This window comes from Heterodontus francisci, chromosome 38, assembly GCF_036365525.1.
Source record: "Heterodontus francisci isolate sHetFra1 chromosome 38, sHetFra1.hap1, whole genome shotgun sequence".
NCBI classification, from domain to species: domain Eukaryota; kingdom Metazoa; phylum Chordata; class Chondrichthyes; order Heterodontiformes; family Heterodontidae; genus Heterodontus; species Heterodontus francisci.
Window position 1 is genome coordinate 41,750,519 of NC_090408.1, and position 16,163 is coordinate 41,766,681.

The following is a 16,163-nucleotide window of genomic DNA, read 5'->3' on the forward strand; positions in this document are numbered from 1 at the left end:
AGCAAACAGAGTCTGCTTAAACAGTATGCTACAGCAAACATTCTACAAAGTCTTTTTAAAAGGAGTCTCTACAAACAATGGCAAACCCATGACCAAAACTACAGCATAAAAGCAGAATGATTTCTCCAGCAAAAAGCAGTGAGTGGAGGATAGTTGCATCATATAAATGATGTAGCATGGACTTGATGGGCCGAATGGGCTCCTTCTGTGCTGTAAATGACTCTATGCACATAAAATCAATCCCAGTCACTTACAGCAGTGCAGTCTCCAGGTGAGATTGACAGGGGAATTAGCGAATCATCTCCATTCCAGCAGGGAATGGCAGGGTCACTATATGCAGCCGAGAAATATTGGTCAGGGTACTGTGGAGAACTCTCTTGCTCTTTGAATCGTGCTGTGGCATCTCCAAGTCCACTTCAGAGGGCAAGAGGGGCCTCAGTTTATCAACTCATCTGCACCTCAGGCAGTGCAGCACTCTCTCAGTACTGCATTGAGTGTCAGCCTAGGTCTTGTGCTTGTGTTCTGGACTTGAATCCACAACATCCTAACTCAGAGGCAAGAGTGCTACCTACTGCACCACTGCCCAAGTTGCTTAGTTTGTTGTTTTAAAAGAGGCTCTAACCTAACAGACCAACAAAAGAATTAGTTGTGACTGCATTGATGTACTTACTTTAACTGGGTTGGGAATTCTTACAATATTAGATGAGGCCCATTTCAAGGCACATAACCACAAATTGCCACAAGATGTTATAAAAAGGGAGGTGTCACCAAATCTGTGAAGGGAAGCACGTGTAGAGAAATGCAACTTAGTTCCATTTTTACAATTAGTGTTAGTTGTTATGCCTTACCCCAAAACACTGGAGCAACTCTTTCTTGATTCTATAGCTATTCTTGTATTGCAGGTAGTTTACAACAGTGTGTAGCACACTACTTCTGGCATTATGAATGACTTGAAGCAATGAGATTCGGTCATCTTCCAAGGCCAGTATGACCATGATGATCTTATTTATTGCTTCTGTAAGACCTGTTGTTAGGTCCTCAACAGCTGTGCTATGTAATACCAGACCAATGTTTTCCAAACCACATATAATGAGAGGAGGAATATCTCCTAACCGGAATTGTTTGTGTGGACATATCTCTGATGCACCCAGACTGCATGTCCACTGGAGTTGTGAGATCAGATCTTGTACTGGGCAGACCTTGATCTCCGTAGAATTGGTAGCGTTACTGATCGACATGCAGTCTGCCTCAACCCAAGAGTTCTCTGGATCGCTGGTCAATGCATGAAGCACTCCAGGATCTTGGCAGACATATTTGTTGAAATTGCTCTGATCGTAGTCAAAGCAGAGTGCCACAGTCGTTGAATCCACTCGCTGTTCCTTCCAGAAATTGTAAATACACATGGTAGTGGGATTTATTCCATCTGCCTCTACATAAGAACAGTAGCCAGAGAGCCAGGTACTGCTCTTATTGATGAGTAACCCCCACAGTCGTGTTGAATTGTCACATGCAGCTTGTACAAAATTGTCTGGGTCATGCTGACTACAGAATTCAACAGTGGCAAGGTCTATAGAGGAGGGATGTGTCCACTCTTCATATCTGCAAGTTTTGTTCTTATCATTTGTGTGAGGATTGTCCTGGATGTTGCAGTGAGATTTTAACCAGACATTTTCAGGATACAGCAACAGCTCGCTAACCAATACCTCATTGTGACAAACAAATTGAGTGAAATTTGTCCTGTCACTCATCCAACAAAAATCGACTAGATAAGGATTGACTGGCCCTTCTGTCCACTGGCTGTAGTGACAGTGTGTGGCCACATCAGTACTGTTATTCTCCAAGATGGAAGGACTATTGCAAAAGTTAATCAACCAAAGATTGTACTCATTCTTTAGTAACTCCTGAAGAATTGCTGGGTTCTTGCAGATGTTGATGTTGAACTGCTCACTGTCACTACTGAAACACAACGCAACCACAGTGCTATCCACCATAGCAGGGTATGTCCAAGTTTCATAGCGGCAAAGATTTCCCACAGCAGTCATGAGATTATCCTGAGTTGCTGGGTTGGCAGTGGAACCCAGCAGCATGTTGTCACTGCCCTCCTCTGGAATTACACTGAAGACCACAGTGGAACTTGAAATGCCGGTGCACCAGTCATTCAACCAGGAGTTCTCTGGATTATTCAGCAGACTCCCCAAGAGTGATGCAGTGGTGCAGACAGTTTGGTTAAAAGCAGCTTGATCAGTATCCCTGCAGAGCACAACCATACCAGAGGCTATAGAAAGAGCATCCAGCCACTCTTCATAGTTGCAACTGTTTTCAGTATTGCAGGTAGATAGTAGCCAAGCATTCCCAGGATCCTGCTTCAGTTTATTAAGGAGAATCCCATCACTACAGACAGATTTATTGAAGTTTACTTGGTCACTACTCCAGCACAATGCAACTATCGATGGATCTACTGGATCCTCTTTCCACTTGCTGTACATGCAGAATTCAGTGTTGGTGTTCAAGATGGAGTAATTATTGCAAAAGTCAGCCAGCCAGAAACTGCGCTTTATGAACTGCTCAAGTGCAGAGAGATCATTGCAGATCACGCTGATGAAATGGTCACCATCATGACTGGCACAGAATGTGATCACTGTATCATCTACTGAGGAGAAGTCTGTCCATTCTTCATAACGACAGTGGATATCCACTCTATTCACTAGAGTTTTGATGGTGGCTGGACTGATCGTGGAGTCACCATGTGTGCTGTCACTGGCCATATCGGTCATAAATGTAGAGGTAAGCATAGTATTGGAGTTGCTGGCACAGAAGGCTTTCAGCCAGATGTGAGCTGGGTTTTTCATGATGGTTTCCAGCAGTGAAGTATTAGTGCAGAAAGTATTTCTAAAACCAACTTCGTCCATAACAGAACAGTAACCAATAAGTGAAGAGCTGAAAAAATCTGTAGCAACCCAAGTATCGTAGATACACGTCAGATCTTCAATTTGTCGGGTGTCACTTGAAGGAGAAAAAAACCTTGTTTTTGGGCTTGTGTTCTCACAGTAATCGACATAAGAATTTAATCCTTTGGCAAGATGCATGAACATGAAGTTCATTTTACTGCAAACTTTATCAACCAGGGGACCTTTTCCCGCCAAGTCTCCTACGATACCGCAAAACACAGGAAGCCACGTCAGATTGAAATGCTGGTGCAAGTCTTTGTTGCAAAAGGTTCTGTTAAGTAAAAGCAAAACTTGCTTGTTGCAGCTTAGGGGGAGTTGAGGGAAATCGGAAACAACTTGGAAAACTTTAGCAGTCCTGGACAGTTCAGTGGGAGACTGATCGCTGAAGATTTGCATAGCGTCTAGTGTAACAGCTTCAAAGTTCCAGGTCAGGTTGTGAAGAAGGCCCCTGTGTAGCACAAAATATTAAAAAAAAAATTAAACTATGCATTTAAGAGTGCCAGCTGATTGTTTACCAAACCTTGAACCCCACAGAACTTGTTCCCATCACTTGTGACCCAAGAAAGAATGAAAGACCTACATTTCTATAGTGCCTTTCATACCTCAGGCCATCACAAAGTGCTTTACAGCCAATAATGTACTTTTTGAAGTGTAGTCACTGTTGTAATATAGGAAATGCAGCAGCTAATTTGTACATAGCAAGTTCCCACAAACAGCAATGAGATAATGGCCAGATAATCTGTTTTTAGGGATGTTGGTTGAGGGATGAAATATTGGTCTCGGGACACTGAGGGAAAACTCCACGACCCTTATTCAAAATAGTGCCGTGAGATCTTTTACATCACTTGAGAGGGCAGACGGAGGTCTCCATTTAACATCTCTTCTGAAAGATGGCACCTCTGACAATGCAGCGCTCCCTCAGCACTGCATTGGGAGTTCCGGCCTACATTTTGTTTCCTGGAATGGGACTAGAACCCACAACCTACTGACTCGTAGGCAAGCATGCTACCAACTGAGCTACAGCCGACATCAAAAGGATGTAACAGAACTGAGCAGGCTGGATAAATACTTGAAAGGAGAAAATCTGCAGGGCCGTGGGGAAAGAGCAGTGGAATGGGACTAATTGGATTGCTCTTTCAAAGAGCTGGCACAGGCACAATGGGCCAAATGGCCTCCTTCAGTGCTGTAAGATTCTATATAGAAAAACCTGAAAAAGAGCATGGAGTTTTCCTGCAGTGTTCCTTGCCAACGTTCCCCCTCAAACATTACTACCAAAAAAAAAAACAGTTCATTCATCTCAATGGTGATTGTGGGATCTCTCTGTGCATAAAACATCGTATGTGTTTACTAACAGCAACAGTAACTTCACAATGTCAAGTGCTTTGGGATGTCTCTGAAATGTGATCAATGCTGTACAAGTACAAGATTGTTTATTCCTTATTTAATCAGAATCAAGCCGAGTCTAGCCTGTCACTCAACACCCTGATCCCCTTGTTCAAACACAATAGCATTAAGGAATACCCATTTCGATTACAACCACGCACATCCTTCTCATTCATTTTTCTGTTTAATGCAATCATGCAACACTATCTTCAGTAACTCATCCACCTCACACAGATCATACAATGCATGGAGAATAATGGGACGGAGCTACAAAATTGTAATTTGACTAACAGGCTTGATCAGTGCCATAACCTGTAAGAGTGAAACCCGAACAGTAGCTGATCATCAAGATTGTAGCTTCAATCTCATGCCTTGGTATGTTTTAAATAATATATAATGGTTTACATTTTCAGGCATTTACTCACACCAAAAAAATAGTCCTTTCCCCCTCCAATCCTCTCTTACCCATTACTATAAGTATCTAATATAGATTAGCATTAACATAGGCTTTTGAAAGGCTGCCCTATGTCTAGAGCACAAAGACACTGCCTATTGTAGCACCAAGCCATGCAGTCCAGAAGGTTCAGGATTCAAGTCCTACTTGATCAAACTGAGGCATCAGTTGGCCTTACACTATTGGTTTTAGCAACCCTGGGCTCTGGAACAGAGGACATGAGTGGCAGGAGTGGCAAAATTACTGTGGACCTGTACCCCAGTATAGACCAGAGTTTACAGCAACCTGTAACACAGTGGGGTGGGAGACCAGGGTTTACAGTGACTTGTATCCCGGTGTGGGCCAAGGTTTATAGTGACCTGTAGCCTAGTACAGGACAGTGTTTACAGTGATCGATAGCCCACTGTGGGCCAGGGTTTACAGTGACCTGTATCCCAGTGTGGGCCAGGGTTTACAGTGACCTGTATCCCAGTGTGGGCCAGGGTTTACAGTGACCTGTATCCCAGTGTGGGCCAGGGTTTACAGTGACCTGTATCCCAGTGTGGGCCAGGGTTTACAGTGACCTGTATCCCAGTGTGGGCCAGGGTTTACAGTGACCTGTATCCCAGTGTGGGCCAGGGTTTACAGTGACCTGTATCCCAGTGTGGGCCAGGGTTTACAGTGACCTGTATCCCAGTGTGGGCCAGGGTTTACAGTGACCTGTATCCCAGTGTGGGCCAGGGTTTACAGTGACCTGTATCCCAGTGTGGGCCAGGGTTTACAGTGACCTGTATCCCAGTGTGGGCCAGGGTTTACAGTGACCTGTATCCCAGTGTGGGCCAGGGTTTACAGTGACCTGTATCCCAGTGTGGGCCAGGGTTTACAGTGACCTGTATCCCAGTGTGGGCCAGGGTTTACAGTGACCTGTATCCCAGTGTGGGCCAGGGTTTACAGTGACCTGTATCCCAGTGTGGGCCAGGGTTTACAGTGACCTGTATCCCAGTGTGGGACAGGGTTTATAGTGACCTGTATCCCAGTGTGGGCCAGGGTTTATAGTGACCTGTATCCCAGTGTGGGCCAGGGTTTATAGTGACCTGTACCCCAGTTTGGAGTCAGTGTTTACAGTGTCCTGTACCCCAGTATGGAAAGAAAATTTCAAAGGAAGGTTTTGATGCCAGTGAAAATTCTTTACAAGTTTACAGATTAGATAAAGAGCCCTATAATATGAAGGGAGAGGTGGGTGGAGGTACATATATTTACAAACACACTATGTGAGAGAAATCAGAAACTCCTATAAAACTCAAAAAATTAAAGTATACTGCTCTGTAACTCACCAAAAGAGGAGCTGGTTCAGATTCCCTGTAAAAACAGTGAATTAAGAGTTAAACAGAACATAAAAAGCAGGCATAAGGAATCAAACTATAATGGGACTTCCACTTATATACAGAAACATTTGAACAAAGGTGCAGATTGGACACCAAGAAGATTAGGGCAAAGGACAGAAGGCGTTGATTGCAGAAGCAGCCAAAGGAATGTGAGAGTGGAAGTTTAACAGAGACATGACTACAATGGAAGGGGTGGCGGGAACAGAGGTAATGTTATAATGAGGGGAGAAATAACAGGAATAGTACTGGGGCAGATTATCAAGTTCCTGCTGCCGGGGCACAGCTGAGAGAGAAATCAAACAGGTAAAAAGAAAATAACTTGCATTTCTATTGCGCCTTTCATGACCTTAGGACGCATCAAAGCACTTTACAACCAATTAAGTATTTTTGAAATGTAGTCACTGTTGTATTGTAGGAAATACAGCAGCCAATTTGCACATAGCAAACTCCCACAAACATCATTGTGATAATGGCCAGATGATTTTTTTCTTCAGTGATATTGACTGAGTGACAAATATTGGCCAGGACAGCAGGGAAAACTCTCCTGCTCTGCTTCAAAGTAGTGCTATGGGATCTTTTACATCCACCTGAGGGTTTAACGTCTCATCCAAAAGACAGAACCTCCAACAGGGTAGCACTCCCTCAATACTGCACTGAGAATGTCAGCCTCGGTTTTGTGCTCGAGACTCTGGAGTGGGACTTGAACCTACAATTTCCTGACTCAGAGCCAAGAGTCCATTGAGACATGGCTAACACCTGTTAGGATCATGCACCTCAAAGGGACCCCATTCCAATTTTTCATTCCTTGATTTAATCGGACAGAAGAAATTATCAGGATCCACTCGCTATTGGCAAGTGATCCTTTCCGGCTGATTCCCCTCTTTGGGCCACAGCCAGTTTATCCAAAACTGCCCTGTGTTATGACGAGTGAAGGATGTAATAATAAAGGAAGAATTATACAACCTCTACAATGTGTCTTAATCCCATCCTCAAAACAGTAACCCTACTGGACCACTCTCCGATATCCACTTCCACCGTTGCCAATCAGCGAATTGACAAATACTGGGTACATGCTGCAGACTCAGATGCTCTAGACTAGGACGAGACCACTCAAGCTCAAATCATGTAAGCTCCCTGCAGTCAACAGAGAGGGAAAAACATCATCCTACTGTGTCTCCTGGTCTGGGAACGGAATGGGCTAGTTTCACCTGGTTGACAGTAAAGGAGAGGCAATTGGACTCAGTGCCCAGGGTGAGGGGTCGGGGGGAAATGGATGCTCAACTATGGTTAGCACCCCTAGTTACTATTCAGTGACTCGTCCTGGAAAGTGCGTGAGTAGGTAAGATATTGAGGGAAGACACAATATTGGGCTCAGTTTGATTAGCACCCATGTTGAAATAACCCAACATTCACCATCTGACCTCACATGAAGAATCCTAGGAGGAATCAACATCTTCAGGAGGGAGAAAATTGGAGGAACAAAAGTGAACTAATATAATGTGACTTCTTACCTTGGGAACACTGTCCTTTTCCATCCAGTTTAATTATATTGCTCGACAATAACATTTGCTCCAAGACAAAGTCCGTTATCTTCAAAAGGATCTGTTTCGTAACACGACCAACATAGGATTCAAACAATGGGAACACAGTCTTACCAAAGAAATACCAAATGGGCTTTAACCCATAAAAGGCCTTATGCACCTTCCCAATGAAACTCAACAGCATATTTTGAATATTGAAGCCATCATTCCCCAGCGTTGATCTACTGGGTGCACGAAGCACTCGGACATAATCACTGAAGGATCTTCTGTTCAGAGTTGAAGCAAAATAACAGGCTTCATCCTGCATGGACTTCAGTAGAACATTCCAGTTGACTCCCAATGGAGTCAACACCTCTTCAACAAGTGCAACAAAAGGTTCAGAGCCTTCGGTTGCCTGAGAAAGATACAAAAGCAGCTGGGGCAATTGTTGGTGCAGCTCTGAACTTGTGCCTCCAACCTGAATACTGGTCAGAGCTTGTAAGATCATGTAATAAAATTTCCAATTGTTCTCTGCAGTAACACTGGACATTGCTATTTGGATGACCTCCAGTATAGCGGAATCGCCCTGAGATGTCCTAGCATGAAGATCAGGATCCAAAAGGCTCCACAGAGATCTGCTGAAGCTATGGTGACTGGATTGATTTACTTTCGGAGAGAATTGGGAGCTGTTGTTTGAGATCTTCCTCTCTGTTTCTCCCTGTACCTCCTTCGTTGAAGTTTCTGTGTTGGTGTGTTTCCTGAGTATAGTGTTCACAGAGTGCTGCTTGGTTTCAGAATCTTGTGGTTTCCCAGCAAAAGACACTGAGCAAAAATAATAACACACGATAAAAGTCACATTAGTTTCTGAAAACCTTCAATACCTCTCCATATGAAGATCAACTTAAACCATATTCAAATGATACCATGTTCCCTCCCCTTGAGTATAGAAGATTAGGGGATGACCTGATTGAAGTGCTTTAAGATGATTAAAAAATTCAACAGGGTAAATAGAAAATAAATTATTTCTGCTGGTGGGGGCCCGGGGTGGGGGGGGGGGGGGGGCGGCAGGGGGGTGTTGGCAGTCGCTAGGGTGTGCAAGTCCAGAACAAGCGGCTGTAACTTTAAAATTAGAGCTAGGCCGTTCAGGAGTAAAGTCAGGAAGCACTTTTTCACACAAAGGTAGTGGAAATCTGGAACTCTCTCCTCCAGAAAGCTATTGAGGCTGGGGGTCAATTGAAAAATTAAAAAATTGAGACTGATAGATTTTTGTTAAGCAAGGGTTTTAATGATCATGGAACCAAAGCGTGAGTTAAGATACAAATCAGCCATGATCTAATCGAATGGTGGAACAGGTTCAAGGGAATGAATGACCTCCTCCTGTTCCTATCCTCCTATTCACTTTTGTCCCACTGTGTCACAACGGCGTTTCCATTTGAGTGGGTATTTTATCATAATCTATGGAATTTTCTCCCCTCTTCTGTTGAACGCGGGCTACATTTGTCAGATACTTCTCCCAAGTGGTCGGTTGTCATGTATGAACTTTAACACCAAGTGTCTACAGGATGTTCAACCATGAAGGAGCCCATCCTGGTCATATCCTTATCAGGTAACACAGCACAGACCAGGGATTAAAGCTGGTTCATGTGACTCAGTACCACGCCAAAGTTTCAGTTCCCACATGCAAAACTTGAAAGCCACCACTGATGACAACTGAAAACACAGAGGTTATGAGAAACCTGTGCACAAAGTTTAGGCTGACACTCCCAGTGCGTTACTGAGGGGGTTCTGATGAAAGGTCATCGACCTGAAATGTTGACACTGCTTTTCTCTACACAGATGCTACCCGACCTGTTGAGTATTTCCAGCATTTTCTGTTTTCATTTCACTACAAACCAGATTACCTGGTCATTATCATGTTGCTGTTTGTGGGAGCTTGCTTTGTACAAATTGACTGCCGCATTGCCTACATTACAACAGTGACTACACTTCGAAAGTACATCATTGGCTGTAAAGTGCTTTGGGACGTCCTGAGGTTGTGAAAGATGTTATAGAAACGCAAGTTCTTTCTTTCTTTACCTGTTAATGCACACAACAGAAGGAGAGCAAGAATGACTGTCTTCTTCATATTAGTGAATGCTCCCACTACTCTCCGAGTTGTAACCTGTGCCTCCTGCTGCTGCTACTGTTGTAGAAAGGTGGATGAGTCAGTGGCTCATGGGCTTGAAAAAAGACAGGAAATAATCAGGAAGCGTCCTTTCAAACTTACTAAAAAAAAGTCCTGCGGCAGTAAAGCACATCTGAATATTCAACCAGCATTTGGATCACATTTTTGCAATTCCCTACTCCAAATTGAGGAAACATATGACAATACCAGAATTCTCTCAATGTGGTCTTGAGCCACATAGGCCAGCTGGCTGCAGATTTGATCCCTAGTCTGTGCAGAGTAAATCAACCCAGCGGCAATTGGGCCCTAGGATTAGCTTTGACCCTCCTGGGAGTAGAGGGGAAAATGTCAGCCAGTATTCCCACTCTTCATCACTATCCAGTGACTCACAGTCGGAAGCCTGTGTGTATGGATGGCAAGCAAGGGCACATTAGGTTCAGTGTGATGGACCACATAGTTGAACAGCCTGTTAAGACCCATAGCCTAGACTAACACATGAAGAATGGGTGCACACAGAACTATACCCCACTAAGAGTCACAACTTCAGGAGAGAAAATTAGAAAAAAGTTATAAAATGGTATTTATTCCACTATGTATCAACCATATATTGACACCTCAAAAGGAAAATATATTGTACCATATCACAATTATTGAGACTATTTTTCCTGTGTGTCAGCTGTGGCTCATTGGGTAGAACTTTTGCCTCTGACAGAGAAGGGACTTGAGCTCATAGTCTAAGCTGACAATCCAGTGCAATAATGAACAAATACCATCTTTTGGATGAGATGGTAAACCAAGGCATCCTCTCAGGCAGACACAAGATCTCATGGCAATATTTCAAAGAACAGTGGGGAGTTCTCCCTGGTGCCATTACCAGTATCACTAATCAACAGGTTATCTGGTCATGATCAAATTGTTGTCTGTGGGAGCTTGCTGTGTGCAGACTGGCTGCCACATTTCCTACATTACAACAGTGGTTGCACTTCGAAAGTACTTCACTTGGCTGAGAAGCACTTTGAGGTCCCAAGGTCATGGAAGGTGCTATATAAATGCAATCCTTTCTTTGTCATTGTCACTTGTAGGACACAGTCAATCTTCTGTAGGTTTTTAGAGACCATCCTTTACAGTACATATTGATAATTAGAGATTTAGGAATAATGATAAAAGAGACAATGAATTTCTACTGCACTAATATATGTATTTAGTGACTGATGATCTGATTGATCTTGACACAAGAAACCCAGCCAAAGAAACATATAGCACAGGAAGAGGCCATTTGGCCCATTGTGCCCTGCCAGACATGTTACAAGTGAGACTCTGCTAGAGTTGCAGTTCCAGGGACATGTTTTAGAGTGACCAGTAAATGTGTTGCCCACTGGAACCCCAGTACTATTCAACTAATAACCAGCACCCATCTTTACCAAAATAACCTCTGGATTCATCTTATTTTTCTGTGTGGGGCTATCCCCTGCAAATAAAGTCCTGGAGATCCTGCCCTAATCTCTGAACAAGCGTATTGGTACCCAAAGGAATTCAGCACTATCACTGCAGAAAATGATTATTTTAATTAGTATTACAGGAATAGAACTGACATGCTGGTAAATCAAGAAAGAACCAAAATATGCAACAAAGAAACACATAATTCTAGAGACAGCCTACTTACGTATGTGTGCCCTGTACGCGATGGGCAGGATTCTGAGGACTTTGAGTTATAACAACATAAGAAATAGGAGCAGGAATCAGTTGAGACCCTCAATTTAAACTCTTTATGGCTTTACACCGGCTGTATATTTCTTAAAAAGAGAGTACATGATCCATGACTTATATCTTGCACCTCTTAACACCTTCCCAAACTCACATTGACTGTTTGGATGGTGTAGGTCAGATAACTTTGTTTTCATAAGATTGCTGCTTGCTGTGTTGTTACAGGATATGCAGTACAACCCACAATTGAACACAATCAGATTTGTTTCCTGGAAATGTTCTTAATGTCAGTTCAGTTGCCATTCATAAACAGGGCCCTTCTTAATCTGATTAAAATTGCCCACGCTCATCATAGTACACACACCTGATGCAAGTAAACCTGTTACCGTGATATTTAGATTTTGACAGTTATTCTTTTCCAGATAAATGCTCTTTCAGTAGAATGTTTCCTAATGAAACTGCTTGCAATCAGCTACTAAAATTACTAACATGGTATTTTGACAAGACAATAAATTAAACACAGCATATGCACACACACACTTTTATGTGTATGTGCTCGTGCACCTTTAAGTGTCCATTGACTGAGACTAAATCAGACCGTTCACAATCTTGGCATCATATTTGACCCTGAGCTGAGTTTCCAACCCCATGTCATCTCCATTACCATGACCACCTACTTCCACCTCCGTAACATCACCTGTCTCCACCCCCGCCTCAACTCATTTGCTGCTGAAAACCTCATCCATGCCTTTATTACTTCTAGACTCAGCTATTCCAAGTCCCATTCACCCATCACCCTCATGCTCATAACTTGCATTGGCTCCCAGTCTGGCAATGCCTTGATTTTAAAATTCTCAGCCTGGTTTTCAAATTCATTCATGGCCTCACCCATCCCTACCTCTGTAACCTCCTTCAGCCCTACAACCCTCCGAGATCTCTGCTCCAATTCTAGCCTCATACACATCACTAATTTTAATCGCTCCACCATCGGTTCGCATGCCTTCAGCTGCCTGTGTGCTAAATTCTGTAATTCCCTCTCTAAACCTCTCCACCTCTCCTTCCGGGTCTGTTCCTGCTCGCGTGATGTACATACACACGTGCTGCAGGAAGTCATTCAATAGCAATCAGGAATATAAACCCTGAGACATTTAATAGGGTAGAAACAGAGAAGCTATTTCGTCTGGCAGGGGAGTCCAGAACAAAGCAGCACAATCTTAAAGTTAGAGCCAAGCCATTTAGGAGAGAAATCAGGAAGATGGTGGAAATCTGGAATTTTCTCCCCCAAAAGGCTGGGGATGCTTTTCAGACTAAGATAAAGGTATCAAGGGATATGAAGCAAAGATAGAAAAATGGAGTTGAGGTACATATCAGCCACAATCTAATTAAAAGGTGGTTGAGTAGCCTCCTCGTGTTGCTATGATCCCTGCCATCAGAGTTTAGAACTTTTTTTAAAAATGCCACTGAAGTATCTAAGACACTGGGGCAAAATGTAGTGCCTCTAATGGAACACAGAAACAAAGCCAGAAGCCATACAGCCCATCGAGTCTGCGCCAGCTCTTTCAAGCAATCCTGTTAGACCCACTCCCCATAGCCCTGCTATTTTTTTCCTCCTTCAAGTATTTAGTCAATTTCTTTTGAAACACAGTGGCGCAGTGGTTAGCACTGCAGCCTCACAGCTCCAGGGACCCGGGTTCGATTCCGGGTACTGCCTGTGTGGAGTTTGCAAGTTCTCCCTGTGTCTGCGTGGGTTTTCTCCGGGTGCTCCGGTTTCCTCCCACAAGCCAAAAGACTTGCAGGTTGATAGGTAAATTGGCCATTATAAATTGTCACTAGTATAGGTAGGTGGTAGGGAAATATAGGGACAGGTGGGGATGTTTGGTAGGAATATGGGATTAGTGTAGGATTAGTTTCAATGGGCGGTTGATGTTCGGCACAGACTCGGTGGGCCGAAGGGCCTGTTTCAGTGCTGTATCTCTAATCTAATCTAATCTAATCTACTGTTGAATCTGTATCCACCATCCTATCAAGAGTGCATTCCAAATCCTAACCACTTGTTGCATAAAAATGTTTTTCCTTATGTCGTCTCTGGTTCTTTTGCGAGTTACCTTAAATATCTGGTTATCAACTCTTCGGCCACTAGAAACAGTTTCACTTTATTTACTCTATCTAAAACCTTCATGATTTTAAACGCGCTATCAAATCTCCTCTTAGCCTTCTCTGCTCTAAGGAGACAACCCCAGCATCTCCAGTCTATCCATGCATCTGTAATTCCTCATTCCTGAAATCCATTCTAGTAAACCTCTTCTGTACCCTCTCCAAAGCCTTCATGTTTTTCCTACAGTGCGGTGCCCAGAACTGTATGCAATATTCCAGCTCGGGCTGAACTAATGTTTTATATAAAGGTTTAGCAAAACGTCCTGGCTTTTTACTCTATGCCTACATTTAGGAAGTCCAGCATTCCATATATTTTATTAATTGCTTTGTTAACTTGTCCTGCCACCTGCAAAGATTTGTGTACATGTTTTGCAGCCCCTTTAAAATTATCAAATTCCTTTTTCATTTTAAACACCTCAACTGGATTACCCCTCAACCTTCCAAACTCAGTAGAATACAAGCCAAGTCTATGCAATCTGTCCTCATAATTTAACCCTTTAAGCCCTAATCTCATACAATAAAAGCAAAATACTGCGGATGCTGGAAATCTGAAACAAAAACAAGAAATGCTGGATTCACTCAGCAGGTCTGGCAGCATCTGTGGAAAGAGAAGCAGAGTTAACGTTTCGGGTCAGTGACCCTTCTTCGGAACCCTTTAAGCCCTAATCTCATTCTGGTGAATTCTGTGCTGATCAGTACTGAGGGAATCTCACTCTATTGGAACCTCTAACACCTTCAATACACAAATAAAAGAAGAACAGTACAGCACAGGAACAGGCCATTCGGCCCTCCAAGCCTGCGCCGATCTTGATGCCTGCCTAAACTAACACCTTCTGCACTTCCGGGGCCCATATCCCTCTATTCCCTTCCTATTCATATATTTTTCAAGATGTCTCTTAAACGTCGCTATCGTATCTGCTTCCACCACCTCCCCCGGCAGCAAGTTCCAGGCACTCACCACCCTCTGTGTAAAAAACTTGCCTCGCACATCCCCTCTAAACTTTGCCCCTCGCACCTTAAACCTATGTCCCCTAGTAACTGACTCTTCCACCCTGGGAAAAAGCTTCTGACTATCCACTCTGTCCATGCCGCTCATAACTTTGTAAACCTCTATCATGTCGCCCCTCCACCTCCGTCGTTCCAGTGAAAACAATCCGAGTTTTTCCAACCTCTCCTCATAGCTAATGCCCTCCAGACCAGGCAACATCCTGGTAAACCTCCTCTGTACCCTCTCCAAAGCCTCCACGTCCTTCTGGTAGTGTGGTGACCAGAATTGCACGCAATATTCTAAGTGTGGCCTAACTAAAGTACTGTATAGCTGCAACATGACTTGCTAATTTTTATACTCTATGCCCCAACCGATGAAGGAAAGCATGCCGTATGCCTTCTTGACTACCTTATCCACCTGCGTTGCCACTTTCAGTGACCTGTGGACCTGTACGCCCAGATCTCTCTGCCTGTCAATACTCCTAAGGGTTCTGCCATTTACTGTATACCTTCCACCTGCATTAGGCCTTCCAAAATGCATTACCTCACATTTGTCCGGATTAAACTCCATCTGCCATTTCTCCGCCCAAGTCTCCAACCGATCTATATCCTGCTGTATCCTCTGACAATCCTCATCATTATCCGCAACTCCACCAACCGTTGTGTCGTCCGCAAACTTACTAATCAGACCAGCTACATTTTCCTCCAAATCATTTATATATACTACAAACAGCAAAGGTCCCAGCACTGATCCCTGCGGAACACCACTAGTCACATCCCTCCATTCAGAAAAACACCCATCCACTGTTACCCTCTGTCTTCTGTGACTGAGCCAGTTCTGTATCCATCTTGCCAGCTCATCTCTGATCCCGTGTGACTTCACCTTTTGCACCAGTCTGCCATGCGGGACCTTGTCAAAGGCTTTACTAAAGTCCATATAGACAACATCCACCGCCCTTCCCTCATCAATCATCTTCGTCACTTCCTCAAAAAACTCAATCAAATTAGTAAGACATGACCTCCCCTTCACAAAACCATGCTGTCTCTCGCTAATAAGTTCGTTTGTTTCCAAATGGGAGTAAATCCTGTCCTGAAGAATCCTCTCTAATAGTTTCCCTACCACTGACGTAAGGCTCACCGGCCTATAATTTCCTGGATTATCCTTACCACCCTTCTTAAACAAAGGAACAACATTGGCTATTCTCCAGTCCTCTGGGACCTCACCTGTAGCCAATGAGGATGCAAAGATTTCTGTCAAGGCCCCAGCAATTTCTTCCCTTGCCTCCCTCAGTATTCTAGGGTAGATCCCATCAGGCCCTGGGGACTTATCTACCTTAATGCTTTGCAAGACACCCAACACCTCCTCCTTTTTGATAATGAGATGACTGAGACTATCTGCACTCCCTTCCCTAGGATCATCATCCACCAAGTCCTTCTCTTTGGTGAATACTGATGCAAAGTACTCATTTAGCACCTCACCCATTT

General features: G+C 43.7%; 1 protein-coding gene across 1 annotated transcript in view; it reads right to left on the reverse strand.

The window, feature by feature from the left end:
* The window catches only part of strc1 (stereocilin 1), a 50,581-nt gene extending 42,584 nt beyond the window's left edge, over positions 1-7,997 (reverse strand). Inside the window, exons 1-3 of the mRNA XM_068018364.1 lie at positions 7,661-7,997; positions 6,099-6,123; positions 849-3,396 (exon numbers count right to left, since the gene is read on the reverse strand). Coding sequence (XP_067874465.1) covers positions 849-3,396; positions 6,099-6,123; positions 7,661-7,997 — 2,910 coding nt within the window. The remainder of the gene's footprint in view (positions 1-848; positions 3,397-6,098; positions 6,124-7,660) is intronic.
* Between the last annotated feature and the right edge of the window lie 8,166 nt (positions 7,998-16,163).